General features: G+C 51.1%; 1 protein-coding gene across 5 annotated transcripts in view; it reads right to left on the reverse strand.

The window, feature by feature from the left end:
* Positions 1–45: 45 nt before the first annotated feature.
* Positions 46–17,282, reverse strand: part of MTMR14 (myotubularin related protein 14) — a 33,221-nt gene continuing 15,984 nt past the window's right edge. For 3 of the 5 annotated variants that reach the window (XM_026088006.1, XM_026088007.1, XM_026088010.1), the window contains 6 exons: positions 15,930–16,000; positions 15,234–15,283; positions 14,868–15,006; positions 11,925–12,101; positions 3,887–4,042; positions 46–394 (listed from right to left, as the gene is read on the reverse strand). In XM_026088006.1, the coding sequence (XP_025943791.1) occupies positions 217–394; positions 3,887–4,042; positions 11,925–12,101; positions 14,868–15,006; positions 15,234–15,283; positions 15,930–16,000 (771 nt within the window). In that variant the 3' untranslated portion in view covers positions 46–216. The remainder of the gene's footprint in view (positions 395–3,886; positions 4,043–11,924; positions 12,102–14,867; positions 15,007–15,233; positions 15,284–15,929; positions 16,001–17,282) is intronic. The other 2 variants (XM_026088008.1, XM_026088009.1) reach the window with 2 other exon arrangements.

Raw genomic sequence — 17,282 nt, forward strand, 5'->3', positions numbered from 1 at the left:
CCGCAGCCCAAGCACGAGGCAGGCAGCGGGGACAGCACACAGGTCTTTACTGCACGGATCTGTCGGAGCCGCTGGCCCCGGGCACGGGCGGCCGCGGCCGGGCGCCCAGCGCAGAAGGCCGCAGGCGCCGGAGCCGCGCAGGGACTGGAGCCCCGGCTCGGCCGCGGGGACCTGCCGGGCCCCGGTTGTCCGTCTGCCGGTCCGGGAGGGTCGCGCTCAGAGCGTGCTGCTGCCTCTCAGTCCCACGCCCCGCACGAACTGCTCRAGGAGGCCGCCGATGGCGCCCGAGGGGCTGGGGGGCACGGCCTTCAGGCCGATGGTTCGGCTGTAGCTGGCCAGAAAGGCAGAGCGCACTTCCTCCAGGCGGGACTCGCGGTCGCTCGCCGTCACCAGCCTAGGAGACAGAAGGTGAAGGTCAGCAACTCCGGTCACRGCAGCGGCCTCCCCTCTTCCAGCCCCAGCTCTTGCTCCCTCCCCGGGGCCGGAGGGCGCACAGAGGGGCAAGGGCCTGGTCTCTGCGCCAGCACAGGGCAGCAGCACCCAAAGCCAGCTCCAGCAGCAAGCCCCTGCCCACCCAGAGGCAGTGCCAGCCCCCCAACACCCAGGCTGCAGCGCCTGCTGCCGCTGCCTTTGCCTCCCGCTCCTGGATCTCCTCCTTCAACACCACCCATTTCTCCTCCTACCATGATCCTTAGCAGGATGTGGTTCCTATAGAAAGCGGTGCTTTCGCCAAGCCTGCTCTGGTTGACGTCAGCCCCCTGTGCCAGCTCTCCCCCTTTTGCACAGTGATTCCAGATGGAGTCTGGCCACATGTGTGTTGTCTGGACAGTTGCTCCCAACCTCTTTGCAATCCTCCCTTGCTTCCAGCACCCCCCTGCCCACAGCCTCTCCACCTTGCACAGCCTTGGGCTAGCACAGACACCTTTGGGGACCTGGGGACGGGCCTGGCTAAGTGAGAGGAGGCAGACAAGGTGACAAAAGCCCCAAGGAGCTCCAGCCATGGAAAGAGGAGAGCCAGGTGACGTTTTACTTCTGTTCCACGGCAAGGCTGCTCTGTGCAAGCAGGAGTGCTGCACGCAGAGTAGGGCATGGCTTCCCCAAGGACCTGCTCTCCTCTCCATCTGATCTATGCACCTGGTTAGGGGTGGGGGAAGAGAGAGGAGAGAAGGCGATATTTCAGATGACAGCGTGGCAGAAAGCAAGACTACGGTTCAAAGGCATCTGCTCCGAGTGCTCGGGCCTGAACCAGTCCTTGCTGTGTGTCTCCATAACATGTCAGCGGCTCCCAGAGAGCGTAAGACATTCCTCAAAGGTCACTCCAAGGGCACAGTGCAAACCTTCCCATAAAGTATTCTCTTTAATCTCTCCAGTGCCTGGGCTGGCTATAAATTGGCGCAGCTAATTTGAATGGAAGTGTTAACCACCCACAGCCAACAGCTTCAGTCCGGAAACAGCAGCAAGAGGATATGGTGGGAAGCCTATAAACAGCAAGCGATGCTGAGGCAGCCAACCGGGCCGCTGTTTACAGTGTCTGATAATGAAGAGAAGCCAGAGGGCAAAGTAAAAAGGCAACATATCAAAACACATAAAAAGATGTTTTTTGACAACCTTAATAGAACGTGGAACTCACAGACCTGCTAACGTTAAGAAACAGGCTATACTAAAGCTGGACTTACTTGCACCCAGAGTTCAATAATCTTAAATGTCACATGCAGAGAGGTAAGTTAGGGTGCATACCAGGCTTAGGTCTKGCATCTTTTGGCTTTCACACCTCTCTCTTTACAGTGTGGGTTCTTTATGTAGACTCTTAGGTTTACTTTACTTGAGGTAAGTTGAAGAACTTAAGATACTTAAGGAACGTGCACTCAAGGGTGCAGATTCAAGCAGCAAACCACTGCCAGGTACCACAGAGAAGCCCTGCAAACCAACTGCACCACTTCAGTGAACAGTTCAAACAGCAAAGCAGGTTGTGCTTGTGCTTCTTTGCTAAATCAAGGGCTCTCTGCCCTGCTACGAATCCCAGAGCCTGCATGCTCCAGTCTTCAACTAGGGGTACAGGATGAGATGAGACTGTCAAAGCCGCAGTTCTGAGTAAATCCTGACAAGCCCCACACGAGCACAAGGAAGTAGGGTGTGAAAAGCATACCTTCATTGCAAACCACCGCCAATTCATGAGATGTAAAGTGGGAACCTAAACAGAATTTAATTTCCAAGAGCTCATACTGTTCTGGGCTGCAACAAATTGGGATAAAAACCATTGTGGGCTCCTAAGAAAACAGCTGATGCGCAGCAGAGAGAATCCAAGCCCTGGGACAGGCTCAAAGCGATATCCTCAGTAACTCTTCATCTCGGAGGCATTTTCAAAACATCAGCCTGGTCCCAGCACCTACAATCGAGCAGTCCCCAGCCCAAGAGCATAGGACCACACAGTTTCAGTGAAGGCCTGTTTAGGGCAAAGCATTCTTAGCATCTGCTCTGCACCCAAAGGAGAGCAGAACCTCCCTTTGAACCTGCCTGTCCCAAGCAGCTAGACTCCAAATCGCAAGAGCCTACATCTGGCACAGTCAGAGGGATCCCAGATGTGACTGGTAAGTCACAACAGCTCTTTCTTTGCTAAATCCCCAATCYGGATTCAATGTTATCAGAGTACACTAGCTCCACTTTAAATCACATTTCTCTCTACTGATTTCCCTACTCTGACATTAGATTGAAATCCAAGAAGTGCAGCAGTGGACGCCCTGGCTCTCAGTGGCCATCAGCACAGCAAGCTTCAGGGGATGGTAAAGTGGTCACTACTTCAGACATCTGTTCTTTGGTCCCCCTTCTCAGCGTGCTTCCCGTTCTGCTCCCTCAACATCTCCAAACAACTGCAAGAAGAGTGTGGCATGTTCTCATGAAAGATGGGTGTTGTGTTTTCAGGAGCTCCCAGCAAGGCCACATCAGACGTTCCTCATGATTCTTCTATCTGTTAATTCATGGGTCTCGTAACTTCACCATAACGTGGGAGCGACTGCTCTGGTTCTGCTCAGCGGGACAGCAAACAGCCACATGAGAAGTCGAGCCAGGCCGGCTAGCTTGTTTCACAGGAGGTATTTGTTTTCGCGTCTCCTGCCCTCTGCCTCCAAAGCACATACTCGGATCTCGGTAAAGGGATTGCAAACATTCAGCAGCACATCTCAAGAACAGTTAGCTAGCGGCAGCACCCAATCTGCCATTTCACAGCTTCTTGACTGAAAGTTTGCAGCTTGGAGGCACAAGCCAAGGTTCTCCTCTAACTGCAATTGAAGCGCATCTCCTGTCTTTCAAGTTTCCACAGAGGTGACTTTCTATTTGGGAAGGAACATTTGCCTCCCAGCCATTTTGCACAGCAACCCCTGCAACACGCAGCAGGATGCAGGGTCTGTGCTGCTCTGCACTGCCCAGACACAGCAGCTGCAAAGGATGCTGCAGTCAGACAAACTCAGGGGTGACAGAATGACAGCCTCCCTCTTACTGCAGCACAGATCTGAACCCAGCAGGGAGATGGAGATGAGCAAGATCCAAAAGCAAGAGAGCCTGGCTAAGGAAGTCTTGTCCTGGCAAGTATGCACCCCCAAATTCAGTAAGTTATGCCCAAATTCAGTGTCTTCAGGGAGGAGAGAGAAAGACCCTTTCCTACAGAAAGCAAAGCATCCCCCCATCATTAGGCAGAGAAAATGTTGGTTTCTTTCAGAGCTCAGTGTAACCAAAGAGCACTCAGTGACAGCATTTGTGGGTGGAAAACATCAAGGTGAGGAAGATGGGACAGCTTGTTATGGGCTCCCAGGTGTCTCCAGAAGTGCCAAAGTTCCAGTGCTCACAGCCAGCTGCGAGACGCAAGGAGAGATCCTGCGTTTGAGACACTTACAGGCAAGTGCTAGGGAACTCATCCGGGAAGCTGCAAGGGAGAGAGGCGTCTGCGCTCAGGATTGCCTGCTCCCGAATACTGCCACACCCTGTCACCATCTGCCAGCTGCCAAAGTCTGTGGAAACGGAAGATCCGGGCAGAGAATGGTCCGCCGATCTGGGGCAGAGAGAGAGGGAGACGGTGCAATCAGTCAGGTCATTCAGCCACATGCCTTTCRCTAACTCTGGTGCCAGGGACACGCCGGGCTGACTGCCAGCAGCATCTGTGCCAGCAGCTTCGACGCTCTGGGACCGGGGTGCAACATGCAGTTCTGGCTCGGCCCCAAGCCAAACCTTTCCTTTGAAAGGGAGGGGAAAGCCAAGCTGGCTGGGGCTGATGAAGCAGAAAGTCCACCGTGAGCTGGACAGGACAAAGCTAGCAAGAAGCAGATGGCCATGCAGAACTGTGAAACCCATTAGCAAGATGCAACAGCACGTCCTGCCCCAAATCCCTCACAAATGTGGATGCAGCGCTGTATGAGGGGCATCTGCCAGTCGCCTGTTTCAGCTCTTAGCACATAGCAGTGCAATGGCAAGGTCTGACGGAGAATCAAGGTAGTGACTTGGTTGGTAGTGGAGAAGATTTAGAGATCCTTGGTCCTGCAGCCATTAGAAAGCAGATCACTCCTGAGACATTAACAGCAGTTCTGAATGGAGCAAGTCACTGCTCCAGATGTCCCCAGGGCACCCACCCACCACAGCATCGGCAGACTTTTGTATTCCTGCATTAGAAGAATGGACTGTGTCAGAAGCCAGGTGGTAAAACATCTTTAGGACAGGAAAAAAGCTTAGGGAAGGACAGTTGTTCGACGCAGGCAGCCTCCCAGCAGGAAAGGAAGCAGCAGTAAATCGGATGTGTGAATCTGAGGAGTCCCTCAAAAATCCCAGAGGACAGGGCATGATCACCTGAGATAAACCCAGAGCTCTTGGGTGCCCAGGGAGCAAGTAATTATTGTACCCTGCTGCACAGCAAAGTGTACGTAGCTGGAAGCACAGCCTGTGGCTGAGCTACTCAGTTACACACTATCCAGATCTTCTGGATAATTTATCTGAGATCTGCTGGGCAGAAAGCAGTGCACTAGCTCCAGCTCTGCTGGGCCAGGTACTTGCATGCTGTCTTCACAGCTAAGAATAGCAGTGGCGCACTGCAGCTGCTCCCCAAGAGACCAGGAGAGCAGCAAGAAATACAGGATTTCCCACAGCAATAAGGACCTCAGCAAGACTGGGATGGGCAGCCAGGGGAAATCTACTCGCAGTCTAGATCTAAACCCAAGCCTGCCACTTTAGTCTAATCAATATGTCCAAATTTGAGAAGTCTGAAACACGGTCCTGCGCTGGATGTACAACTGGAGAATGGGAAATCAGAGAGCTTATTATATATTAGTTTTCCATTGTGGTCCTGCTGCTCCTGCAGCTGCAGTTTGCAGGTAACACCACCGTCCAGAAGTTCAGGCTCTGGAAGGGCATCAAAGCAGAAAATGGGAAGAGCAGAGCTTCATCTGCCCTGCATAGCTCTTGTTCTGTGCCTGCTAGATGAACTGAAGAGTGAGGTTCAGAAAGGCACTGCGAGTGTTAAGCATTACTAAGGAGAACCCCTTCTTGCAAAAAGATGGATTTTCTAGAGCATATAACACTGCAGTAAAAACTCAGACAGGCATTTCCTATCTCGAAAGTGGGACTGAAGCACATATTGTTAGAAAGACCTTCTAGAGATCAGACAGGAATGACCTTTCTTGGGATACACAGGGAATTCGTAAAAGAAACGGAACAGCAGTTTAGTGACATCTACCCCTTTCCCTGCTGCATCTGGGACATAAAGCAGAGGAAATCTGCATGAAGGAGGAGACCAGGCAGAGCATTTTGGCCCAGAGCACAGAGCCATCCTGGAAACACAGTGGAAACAGTGCAGGAAACCAAGCAGAAGCATACAACGACTAGAGGAACGTCATTTGGGTACAGCAAGCAGAGGGAAGAAGAGGATGTCACGTCCCTGAGAGTACAGCAGAGCCAGACAGGAAAAATGACAGTACCTTAGTTACATGTGAGGTAACAAGAATTTGAGCTAAAGCAGTCAAAAGGTCTGTAGGCAACGGGCTTGTGCAGAAGGGATGCAGATGGGGACATGTCGCTGTCAGAGAAGACACAAGTTGTAGAACAGAGCGCTAGGTTGGGGCAAAGCAGAAATAAAGGTTTTGAAGAGGGTGAGTCTGGAATGGCAGAGACAGGCCAAGGAGGACTTGGGCTACAGCAGTGAAAATGAAGAGAACTGAACAGAGCTCTGCAGGACTTGTGAAGGAGAGCGTAATATCAGCAGCCTGCACAGACTGACAACACGGCAAGCAGAGGAGCAAGACATGATCCAGGGCACCAGGGACAACAAAAAAAGCACTTTGCTTGGCTGCCGTTGCTCCATGTCTGGCCCTGAAGGAAAGGCAATGTTCCCAGGCTCCCCATCTCTAATCCACCCTGAGAACAACAGGGAACCCCAACCCAAAGCACAGGCTCAAGAGATTGCTTGACCAAATCCATCAGTGCAGAACTGCCACACGGCATGCACTGCTCTATCCTCTCCTTCAGGCTGGTCCAGGCAGCTAAGAATTAGTCAAATTACATCTAACCTAATAGCACAGGAGTCTAGGAGTTTAAGGCAGTCAATTTTGCCTCTCACCTTCAGGCTGCAGAATAAACTCTTGCTACCTAAGTGACTAAACTGACCAACTCTGCAACGAGTCCAGGCCATCCTTCTCCTGGTTTAGATACCTAAGCGCAGCCAGCAGAACAAAGACACTGTGGCAGTCTTCCCCTCTAACTCCGACACTTTCTCAAGGGAGGCTCCTGAGGAAGTGTCACAACCAACAAGCACATCTTAGCCTCTAGAGACAGCAAGCACCAAGGCTGGGTCAAGCAGGCAGGGAGGGCACGATGGGAAATCTTGTGCTACTGGCAGTCAGAGAGAGGCCACGGAGTTGGGACTCCAGCAAGGGTCTTGCTCAGCAGCAGTAGAGCTTCTTAAAAGCTAAGTTTGGGCTTGAGAACAAGATTAAATCTCCAAGTTGACTGCAACCCAGTGCAGTCCAGCCAATGCTAGAGGTGAAAATTTTCCTGTTACTTCTATCTGTAACCCCTGAAGGCTCCTAGTAAAGTCTTGCTGCAGAGGCCCAAGAGAAAAGCTTCAGTGAGGCTCCAGAGGAAGTTGTGGATGCTGTGACACCAGGACCAGTCTCCAAGCCCCTAAGAACAGCTTTGCATCACAGTACAGCCGTGCCAGAGGCTGGCTAGTTGTGAGGGCAGTGCAGAGGGTCTTGGGAAGCAGCTGGACTGCTACAGCAAAACTGACATGGTTGTTAGGAGAGAAAAGATATAGCAAGTCTTCAAATCAGTGCATCTGCCAAAGACATTTAATGGCAAACGGAAAGACAGAATGAAAGCAAGCTTCAAACACCCACCTCTTCAGATCCACGAGTGGGAAGAGACTCCCTCAAAAGTGCAAAATTAACAAAATTAGATTAGCAAAACAGAGATGAGCCGCAAGCTGTTCCTTCACACAAGGAAGGACCATTAGCAGGCCATAAACTGGCAACTCCTAGCCTGAAATGGTTCCTTTTAATTAGGTCAGTGCTTCCCATGCAACATGCTGCACAGAACAGAGCATTTCAGAGCACAYGGACACCCGCTTACCAGAGGAGAGCCAATACGGGAGGGAGAGCAGCAATCGGGGATCCTTCCACTTCTTAATACGTGAGTCAGCTGCCAAGTGCCCAACAGCTAGGCTCACACCTTGCCCTGTTCTGCCCTCCCTCGCCTCCTGTATTCCCACATACCTAGGACTACTTGGGAAGCGGCTCATTTGCCAGCACATATTCCGTGCCTCAAATTCAAGCATTAACTATTAGCGCAGCTATTAAAATTAGAAGAACTGGATGCTAGAAGGGAGGCTCAGATTTGGAGGTACTGTACGCACAGACAGACTGCGGCAACCTGGCGAGGAGGGCAGTCCTTCCCACCTTTGCGTGGGAACAATTGGCAAGGAACACTTGGCAGCGAGCTGTACTGGCAGCCCTGGCTGAAGCCCAGTCAGCTATCTACACACAGGGTCAATGCCGTAACAGCCTGGGCAGGCCACAGTCCTCCGTGAGCACAACCGTTCTTGCTTGCAGTACAGCCACGTGCCAACCAGAGTGCTGGCAAGCCCGTGTGGTGGCATAATCAGTGCAATAGTTCCAGAAAACTTTCCTGTGAACAATTCCTTTCCTGCTGCGGTCACTACAGCAGGCTCACTGCTGTCACATGGCAGATCCGCCTTCCAAGCCAGGTGGATATACGGAGCAAGACACGTACTGCGTGCACAGTCTTACCACTGTCAACCAAACACCCCAAAGCCAAGGGACAGCAGTTTCTCAGTCCCTCTTTGCATTCACTGCACTCTCTCCAGAACCACATCTGAACCATCTGCAGCCCTTTAAGTGAGGAAGTTCTCTGTGACTGGTGGCCAAAGCAGATCCTCCACGATTTAACTCCTGTAGATCTTGACTCTTCAGACCACAGTACTTTGGGTTTTATTTAATTGACTTAGCATAAGCACACTCAAGCAAAGATTATCCAGCTGCTAATCCACATCAGTTATGTGTGCGCACACACACTAAATCCCTGACACAGATACAGGGTTTTTCTGCAGTGTCATGGGACACAGACCATCAGTGTCAAATGCAAACACAGGACATTATTTGCAGGTCACTACCCACTCCCATGCAGCGAGTTACAGCCAATGCATGCTGTCTGCTGTACTTAGAGCTCTCAGTTTGTAGAAAAAGCACCTTGTCCTACTGTGCAAATAATGTATGCAGTATCTTCACATATGCTTGTGCTCAGACATGATGCTACCCTTGCATTGGGATGAGCTAGAAAGACTGTCTATTGAGAATGCGGCATTTGAATTTGCTTTTGAATGCTTTGTCTGATAAGAATGATCCAGGCACTTACAGGTACCCAGGACCCCTGGATCAGAGCAGGACTTGGAAGAGCCAGCTGGTGAGGTGAAGGCAGCAGCAGACCACTGTCATGGTCCGCACAGGAAAGGGGCTTGGCTTACACTGCCTGACTCGGCATTTGCAACTCCTTCCTTTAGGACATCCCAGTTACTCCTCCCAGGAGTCTGCCCAGGCTCTGCTCACCTGAACCAGCTTGCTTTCCCAGTCACTCCTGAGCTCACCTGCCTGCCAGCACATGGACTGGACAGTTCACGTGAACTGCCCGAAGGCTGCCTGCTGGCATTTTACAAGCAACCATTTTTCTTCTACTGCTGCTGCAGTGGTTAAGTGTTTTGTTGCTATGGCCACACAACTAGAGGGTTAGAAAGTCAAGTACAGTAGTTTCTTCATCTTAAGAGCCTTGGGTGTTAACTTGCAACAGCACCGTCAAGATGAAGGTATTTTTGGTATCATTAGTCTCTGTGCACCAGCCTCCATCCTTGTCCCACCATTTCTCAGGGGGTGAAAGAAGAGAACCTATTCCTTCCTTCCACCACAGATGCACCCCTTCTCCCTCCCCCAAATGGGACCCCCTTCCTCCCTCCAGGATGGAGAACAGTGGCTGAAGATACTGTGATATCCATTACCTGCATGGAGTTCACCAGGCAGATTCAGACTGTCTGAACAGGGAGACCAAAGCCAAGTGGCATGACATAACCCCTCCCTCTCTGGAGATAAAACATATCATGTTCAGACCTCAAAAGGTGCAAGCCATGTCAGCATTGACAAGGCAACGCATTGCTCCAAGTCCTCAGCTAGCACAACTGTTACCAGTGTTATCCCAGGGAAAGCAGGCAGGGCACAGACCAGAGTCTGGCCGATCTAGCAGGGGACTATGAGGCAAAGGAGCATAAACATGCCAGAAGACTTGGTTCGAAAAAGCAGCTCAGTTCAGCCGTTGCCTTGACAATTCCACCCACTCCCTGCAGGGTCTCCAGGCTTATTTCCTCTAGCTTGCACACAGAGAGGAGTAGAGGATACCCAGGTGACACCAGAGAAGCAAGCATACAAGTTTGCACATAATCTCCACCCAGTATCAACACGGCAGATCAGCCATCTTTGCATACAGTTGACTTTACCACTTTGGCTTCACAACTGATTTCCTTCTCCTGTCCTCTTCATTTCAAGCCTTGCAAGGAGGTTCCTTTTTATCCCCTATTCCCACCTTAAGCACCTTTTTCCAGCTCAGCCCTTCACAGTGCCTCATTTGTAAACGTCAACAGGGATTGAAGATAGACCAGGGTGACTTTGCTGTATGCTGAAGGGTTATAAAGGCTTTATGCCATGCCAGACACTAGCGTAAGGGTCAGGAAGAAACGTTCATAGTGGAATACACAGAACATTTACCTCTTACAATAACGGCATAAGACTGCAACTCCTTCTCAGAGGTTATTTTACTGGGTGCAAGGAAAGGCCAGCCTCAAGGACAGTGGCCTGGAAGTAACAAGCTTCCCTGCCATGGTTGCCTGCTGCCTCAAACCCTGGGCACCCAGGTTCCAAATGCCTGGTATCAGTGGGCACTAATCATCTAAACCTGAAAAGATGCCACAGCCAGAGGACAGGTAAGTGCTGGCTTCACCAGTGCTGAGCCCCTGGAACGCAAGCCCCCCGCCCCCTGTTCCAGTGGTGCTTTTCTGCCTGTTCTACTTCTCTTCTTTGCTCTCACAGAGTGGAGTCCGGCTGACGCATTATAAACAGCTTCTGCCACAGCACTGCTGCAAGCTCGCTACCAGGCAGTTTATGCAGCCCAGCACTGAACTGAACACTCTGTCAGGTTTTGGGACGGCATGAGACCACACACAGGGCTTACATTAGCGGCATTAATGTTCTGAACAAAAGCAGCCTCCAAGACAAGCTGCACTCTCTCGGTATTTTGTTCTCTTCTTGGGAGACTCATTTCATCTTACAGAGAACATAGAGGTGAGCCCTAGGAACAACTCAAAAACATCCTATTGATCTCTTTCTTCAGGGAGAACAGCTAACACCGTTTCTGAAGACTGTCAGACAGCGATTTTTCTCTGGAATCAAGAAATTTGGTAAGAAAATCCTATAAATTTTCAATGATTTACTTGTTTGTCATTTTATTTTGCATGTGATAAGAGAGTAATAAATGTTTGGCTGGTGGCTGTTCTGATGCGAATTGCTAGAAAAAGACTCAACAGAAAACCTGCAGAGACCACACAAGTGCTTGATGCTGTTAACAGCAACCTCTTAGATAAGAGTCTCTTATCCCCTGTCAGCCTAAACACATGGCACTTGCTCCACGGGCTCTGTTCTTTCTTCCCCTAGCCCAGCTCATTGCTCTACTTTGCCCTACCACAGCACCAGATTTTGGAAGGGTGCCAGAATGTCCTTTGTTATGGCATGAGATTAGGCTGAGGTCCAGGCTCCCCATTTCCCGGCTGCACAGCGGGAACGCACCGCCTCCCAGCCGAAATCCTTTGTGCTGTCGCAACACTCACAGCCTGCTCCCAGCGGATTCTACCTTTACTTGCCACCGGCACCTGGAGTTTTCCACCCTGCGGTGTCAGGAAGGTTAGCAGATGGAAAGGGAGACAGGAATAGATGCAGAGTGGGGTCTGCTTGGCTTGAGATGATTTGCCTCCCACACAGCCCTTAACCATTTCATATCCCTGTGGATGCATTTGACAGAGACAGTGCTGCACGACCTGGGCATGCAGGACGCAGAGATGCCAGACCCCGCAGAGTTGAGGCATGCACTGAGGACAGGCAGAACCAACACCAGGCTGTTATCAGCACAGATCCCCTCTCCTCTAAATGAGCTGAGGCAGAACTTCTGTGTTTAGTGGCCAGCACTACACATAAGGTCAGGCTAGAGAGGAACAGTCCTCCTGGCCTCAAGTTCTACAAACCTGTGTGTTCCAGGCTCCTCAGAGCTACAAAAATGCAGCCAGCTCTCCCTTTGTCAGACACTAGTTTTGCTGAGAAATGCTCTACTCCATCCCATCTCACCTGGATTTGGGCACCTCCAGTGGGCTACTTCCAATCCTCAGGAAGTTATCAGAGTGGGTTGATGAGGAAGAGCTGGAGGACTTCACTTCGACCATCCCTGTGGAAAGCAGCCTGTCTTCAGACTGCTGTGCCCGGGTCCATAACACAGCTTGCGGTGATGATGCACAGCTCTTCCTCCTGTGGGATGGATGACCTGGGTGAGAAAGCTCTTTCCCACATGTTCCAACCAGGAAGCCTTTCCACATCAGGCCAGATTTTATCCTAGCAGCTACAAAGCTCTTCTGCCCACTGAACGTGCTTTCCTCCCTCCCAGGGAACCATGAGTCACGGTAACTGCTCAGTGATGGTGGTACACTGTGCTCAGCCCAACTTAGCCCATTCTTTTGTAGATCACCATCCATGTGACCTGGAAATCGGAGACAGGAGAATGCATCGGCCCACACGCATACAGCGATTTCTTTGTTTAGTCTAGCTTTAAAAATGCCTCAAGCAAAGGGCTTCTCAGCAGGGAAAGGCCCTTTCAATCCATTCTAAACTCTACAGATTATACCAGCAAGGAGCTCAGCCCAGGTGGGCATTCTTGTGCTCTGATGAGGGCAACAGGGACACAACACCAGTGTTGTTTTCCCTTTTAGTGATTCCCTTCAGGCACCACCGATCATGTTTCTGACTATGTGCTCATGACAATCACCCCAGGTGCAGATGCATTTCAGTCTTCTCCTTGTCTCTGAGTTGACAGCCCAGAACTGCTCTGGCCTCTTTTCTAGGCAGACCCACATCCAATTCACTGTCCATTGCTACATCTTGTTTTAGCTCATAGTACCCTCCCGCTACATATTGAACAAGTACACACATTTGGGATTAATTCATGTCACTGCTGTTCCATGTTCAGAGGGGCTCTCTTTCTTATATTAGTACTTTTTCTGGAGAAGTCCCAGGAATTTTTCCCCTTCCAAAACCACAGCGAGTTGAACAAAGATCTCCCTGTGTATGCAAGTAAACAGGGACACCTAAGGCAAACATAAAGCCAAGGGAAAAAAGATGATGTTCTTCCTGGAATCTGAAAGGGCACCTTGGCTTTGATCAAGATCTTGAGCGCTGTCAGCAAGTACAGCTAAAGACAGGCTCACTGTACAGTGGGAAGCACCCTATCCTCCTTCCCTTCTTAAAGTACGTCCACCCTCAAACATCACACCACAGCCTCTCTCACACATTATTCATCTCATGTTATCATAGCTGCCAACATTTCCAAGCACAGCTTGCAGAGACAAGCTTATACAGCTAAAATACAAATGCCTTTCCATGCAAGGAGACCTTGACCCACCTGTTTTCAGGACAACACAATGAAACACATCTCCTCTTTTCTCCCCCCCCTTACAGTATGCACAGCTTAGCTCACTGACAGTCATGGTTGTAGCAAGCCCTACCTGTTCTCCAGACTACACAGCCACAACAGCCTGCAGCAAGACACCCATGCCCAGTCCCCTCACTAAGTTCTCATGTAAAGGCTTACAACTTTCCCCTCCTCAAGCTCATAGCGTGGGCCCAAATCATCACCCTGGTAGCTGCAGAAACCCCAAAATAACCTGATGTCTCCAACAGGAGTGAAAGCAAACTAGAGTTACAAAACGTCATCAAATCAAGCCCTGGCACATCCAAGTACAGCAGATCTCTCCCAGCATGCTCCAGCCACTTCACATCTTGTAAAGATCATGCTGCAGGATCTAGTCTGTAGGTCCTGAGCACTCCAGAACATGGTTTGGATCAGTGTAAATGCTTCCCGTTTCCAACCCTGTAGGCAGGCAAGCGGAAAGCGGTTCTCCATTTGCTGCAGTCACTCTCCTGCTTGGATAAGGTAGCTTCCATGCATTAAGAGGACTCTGCCTTGGTCACTTGGTAAACACAGTTTGGGGCTCCCCACCTTTGTTTTGTGATTTTTCAGAAAGATCCTCTGACTGTTCTTCAGTGTTTTATAAATTGAATCATAATGTGCTTTAGGAAAGCCGCTGCCACTAGCATGGCTGCTGGCTCCTCAGTCCCAGAGGATTTCCAGCTGCCTCCAGCACAACCCAGATTTAATTTAAAATAATTGCAATACAAAATAGCATCTTCACATGTGCTAAGGGAGAGGAGTGAAAAATTAAACTGAGAGGGGCAACCCTAGAGAAGGGCTCTGAAATCCCCAAACACAGAACCAGAAACTCCATAAGCAAGCAGAGCACCTGTCCCAGAGCAGCAGAATCACCTGAGACATCTTCCCCAGTCCAGCTTCCAGGCAGCCACCCGGCTCCCTAGGCGAGTCCTATACAACTCTTTAACAACAGGAAGCACTGAGAATTTCATGTTCTCTCCCAGAACCATCTCTAGGCAACATTCCAGACTGCAACTTGGTTTCAGCTCATACACCACGTGTTGTTAGAGGCGCTTAAGTCTAGAGGGGTCCTGGTCACCCACTCTACATTCCATTAGTGCAGACTTGTATAACCTCTTCCATAAACCACTTAAGCTTCACTACAGAGCAACTAAGTTTTTTGCCTCCACTTTTCCCAGGCGAGGCTGCTGCCAAATGTCATTTTCCCATTGTTTAGAACCCTCTTCTAAACTTAATCCAGAAACAATTTCACTGTGTTTAACTGTGAAGCTGGTAAACAAAAAACACAACAACAAAAACTTGCCCTGATACCAGATCAGGCGACAAACTTCAGGAACATCCCTGCAGAAGCCCGACAGTCGTTAACACAGAGGAGCCTCCATTTCCTGGTGCAGAAGTTCTGTAGCACAAGCTGCAGCAAGGCCTCTGACAGCCAAATTCCTCCCTCCACTGTAGGGAGCCCATGGCTCAGAGAGCAGACCCAGAGGGCTGGGAGTTCAGAGGTATCTTTTCTCCTGTGGTCAGAGCCTGCCCCTTTTGTGTTGCAGTCCACTGAGTGACTATCTCCTCACCATGCTGCCTGGGCTTGTGCTCCTGCTGGCATCAGCTCCACTGCTTCGTAGGTGAAGCTCCCAGCTGCTCCAGGGGAACTTTCCAGCCCCAAGGAGAAGTCACTGCTCAGACTCGTGGTGCTGCCTCGATCTCTCTGCTCTAGAAAAAAAAAAAGAGACAGAACTACCTGAAGACCAGCTTGAATTCATTGATTCTTCCTCTCCCTTTGAGCCTTACACTTTCCACTTGCCCTGGGGCATCACTCTTGCAATGCCCCAAGGGAAGCACAGCTCATTTGTAGTCACCTTGATGGTGGGAACCCAAGCCCCCAGGTGATCAACCATTACCAGCACCCAGAGGGGCTGATGCTCAGCAGCCGCACTCACGGAGCATGCAGATCTCTTCCAGGGTGAAGCCAGGTGGCAAACTCTTCCTTCTGGGGAAGGAAAGACAAGGTCACCTCAGCCACGTTGCAGCACTGCATGGAGCCTGGCCAGAGCCAGATCTCTGTAGCACACACCGGATCAGACTAGGGGTGAATCTGCTGTGCAGGGGCAGAGGAGAGGGGATGGGACCAGGGTGTAGTATCTGACTCTCCTAACAATCCCAGCCCACATGCCCTGCACTTTGAGAGGGTGGCAACAGGCTGCTGCAGGCAGTTGTGCATTTAATCAGAGTTAGAAGTCTCCTCCATGGTGGGGTTTGTTTCTTTATGCTCCTCCTGAAATAAGAAGGGCTAATGTTTAGCAGTCTGTCAAAGAGCAGCCACCCCGCTCCCCGCAGCGGTGCCTGATGGACCTTGCTGTGCAGCCCGCTTGAGCCAGAGCACACACCTCTGGGTTCATCTGTGCTTAGGCAGCCACGGAAAGTCATTAAGCAGAGAGCACATTTCAGCCTGGACAATTTTTCCAGAGCGCAACGTTGCACCTCACAAGCCTCGGCCCCATTTTGCAGCCTTCAGAGTGCAGAACAAATTAAAGAAAACTGGGCCAGGACACCAGGGCTTCCATCTCCCCAAAGGAACAGCACTAACGAGCTCCCTGGCTCTGTAGCCCATGCAGCAGCAGGCACAAGCTCCTTACCTCTGCGACTTCACAGCAGAGAACTCCTCAGAGGTGATGTGCTTCAGAAAATTGAAGCAGAAAAAGAAAATCTGAGCAAAGGGAGAGAGAAGAGCGGTTCAGGAATGAACCCGAGGCTCCATGCAGCCTCTTATTTTGGCAGGGAGGTGCTTGCAGGAAGGAGACAGCAAGAAATCTGCAGCTACCAGACTCGGATGTGCCATGGGCTGCCCCCGTCCCATCCCGGGCCTTGTCTTACATGTAAAACAGACCCTGTTCCCCACCATGGGGAGGCCCAGAAAGGAGTGCATAACAAGTCTCCTTATCAGTGCCTTGCACGCACGCCACGAGCGCACAGCGGGCACTTATGCCATCAACACAGACTGGAAAAGGGATGGGCCCCCAGCAGCTGCCTATATGTCCGAGCAAGCAGCAAACCCTAGCAGGACTGGCTGGGCTAGAACAGTCGCGTGCTCCACCTCGGCACCACAGCACTATCGCACCTGGAAACATGCAGCACCTGCAGTGTCTGTGGTCCCGGGCTCGTGCCCTGCCATGCACCAGCCTGCTCTGCAGCGCTCACCCCGCCGTGCCTCTGCCACCCCACCTACCTCGACAGCGCAGAGCCCCTCTGCTCCTGCCGCGGGCACCGGCGAGTGCTAGAGCCAGCCGCACGCCCCCACTCCAGCTACTGACGCCTCCCTTGGCCAAGCAAGCACCAGACCCAAGCAGAGCTGCCAGCCATGAGCCAGCAGAGCTCTGGAAGGGAATGAATGGGGGGAGAGAGACTAAGACAGGGTCCTGAACCCTCAAAGGATGAAAAATAGGCTAGGGTCCCAGCTCTGCTTTCTGCAAGGGATGCAGTACTGCTCAGAGGCAGGGATTCACTAGTGAGCCTGAGGAACAGGGAATTAGCAATAGGGTTGGACACACTCCCCATCTGTGGGCCCCTATCCAAAAATGATATTGCAGCGTACTGCAATTATTGTCAGAGCAATCACTTGCTGTTAAGCAGCGAAAGATTTGAACACAATTAGTCCCACTAATCTTAACTGCCTCCCAGTCCCATCTGGGCACCCACAGATACAGACTGGTACAGCCCCACAGATACACACCAGAAGCAGTGTAAGCTGCTCCATGAACCTGCAATGTCACGCAAGCCACGTGCAGCTGCAACACCCAGGCTGGAGGGCTGGCACTCAGGACAAGTACACAAGACCACACAGCTTTATTTCCAAGCTCCCAGGAATCAGACACCTCAACCATCTCTTCTCATTGCTGAGCTAGATAGAGTCCCAGCTCCCTTTCACCAGGGGCCTAAACACTAATGGCACAGCAGGGGAACCAGCAGGACTGACGCTCACCAACCAGACT

This window comes from Apteryx rowi, unplaced genomic scaffold, assembly GCF_003343035.1.
Source record: "Apteryx rowi isolate R43461 unplaced genomic scaffold, aptRow1 scaffold_75, whole genome shotgun sequence".
Taxonomy (NCBI): Eukaryota; Metazoa; Chordata; class Aves; order Apterygiformes; family Apterygidae; genus Apteryx; species Apteryx rowi.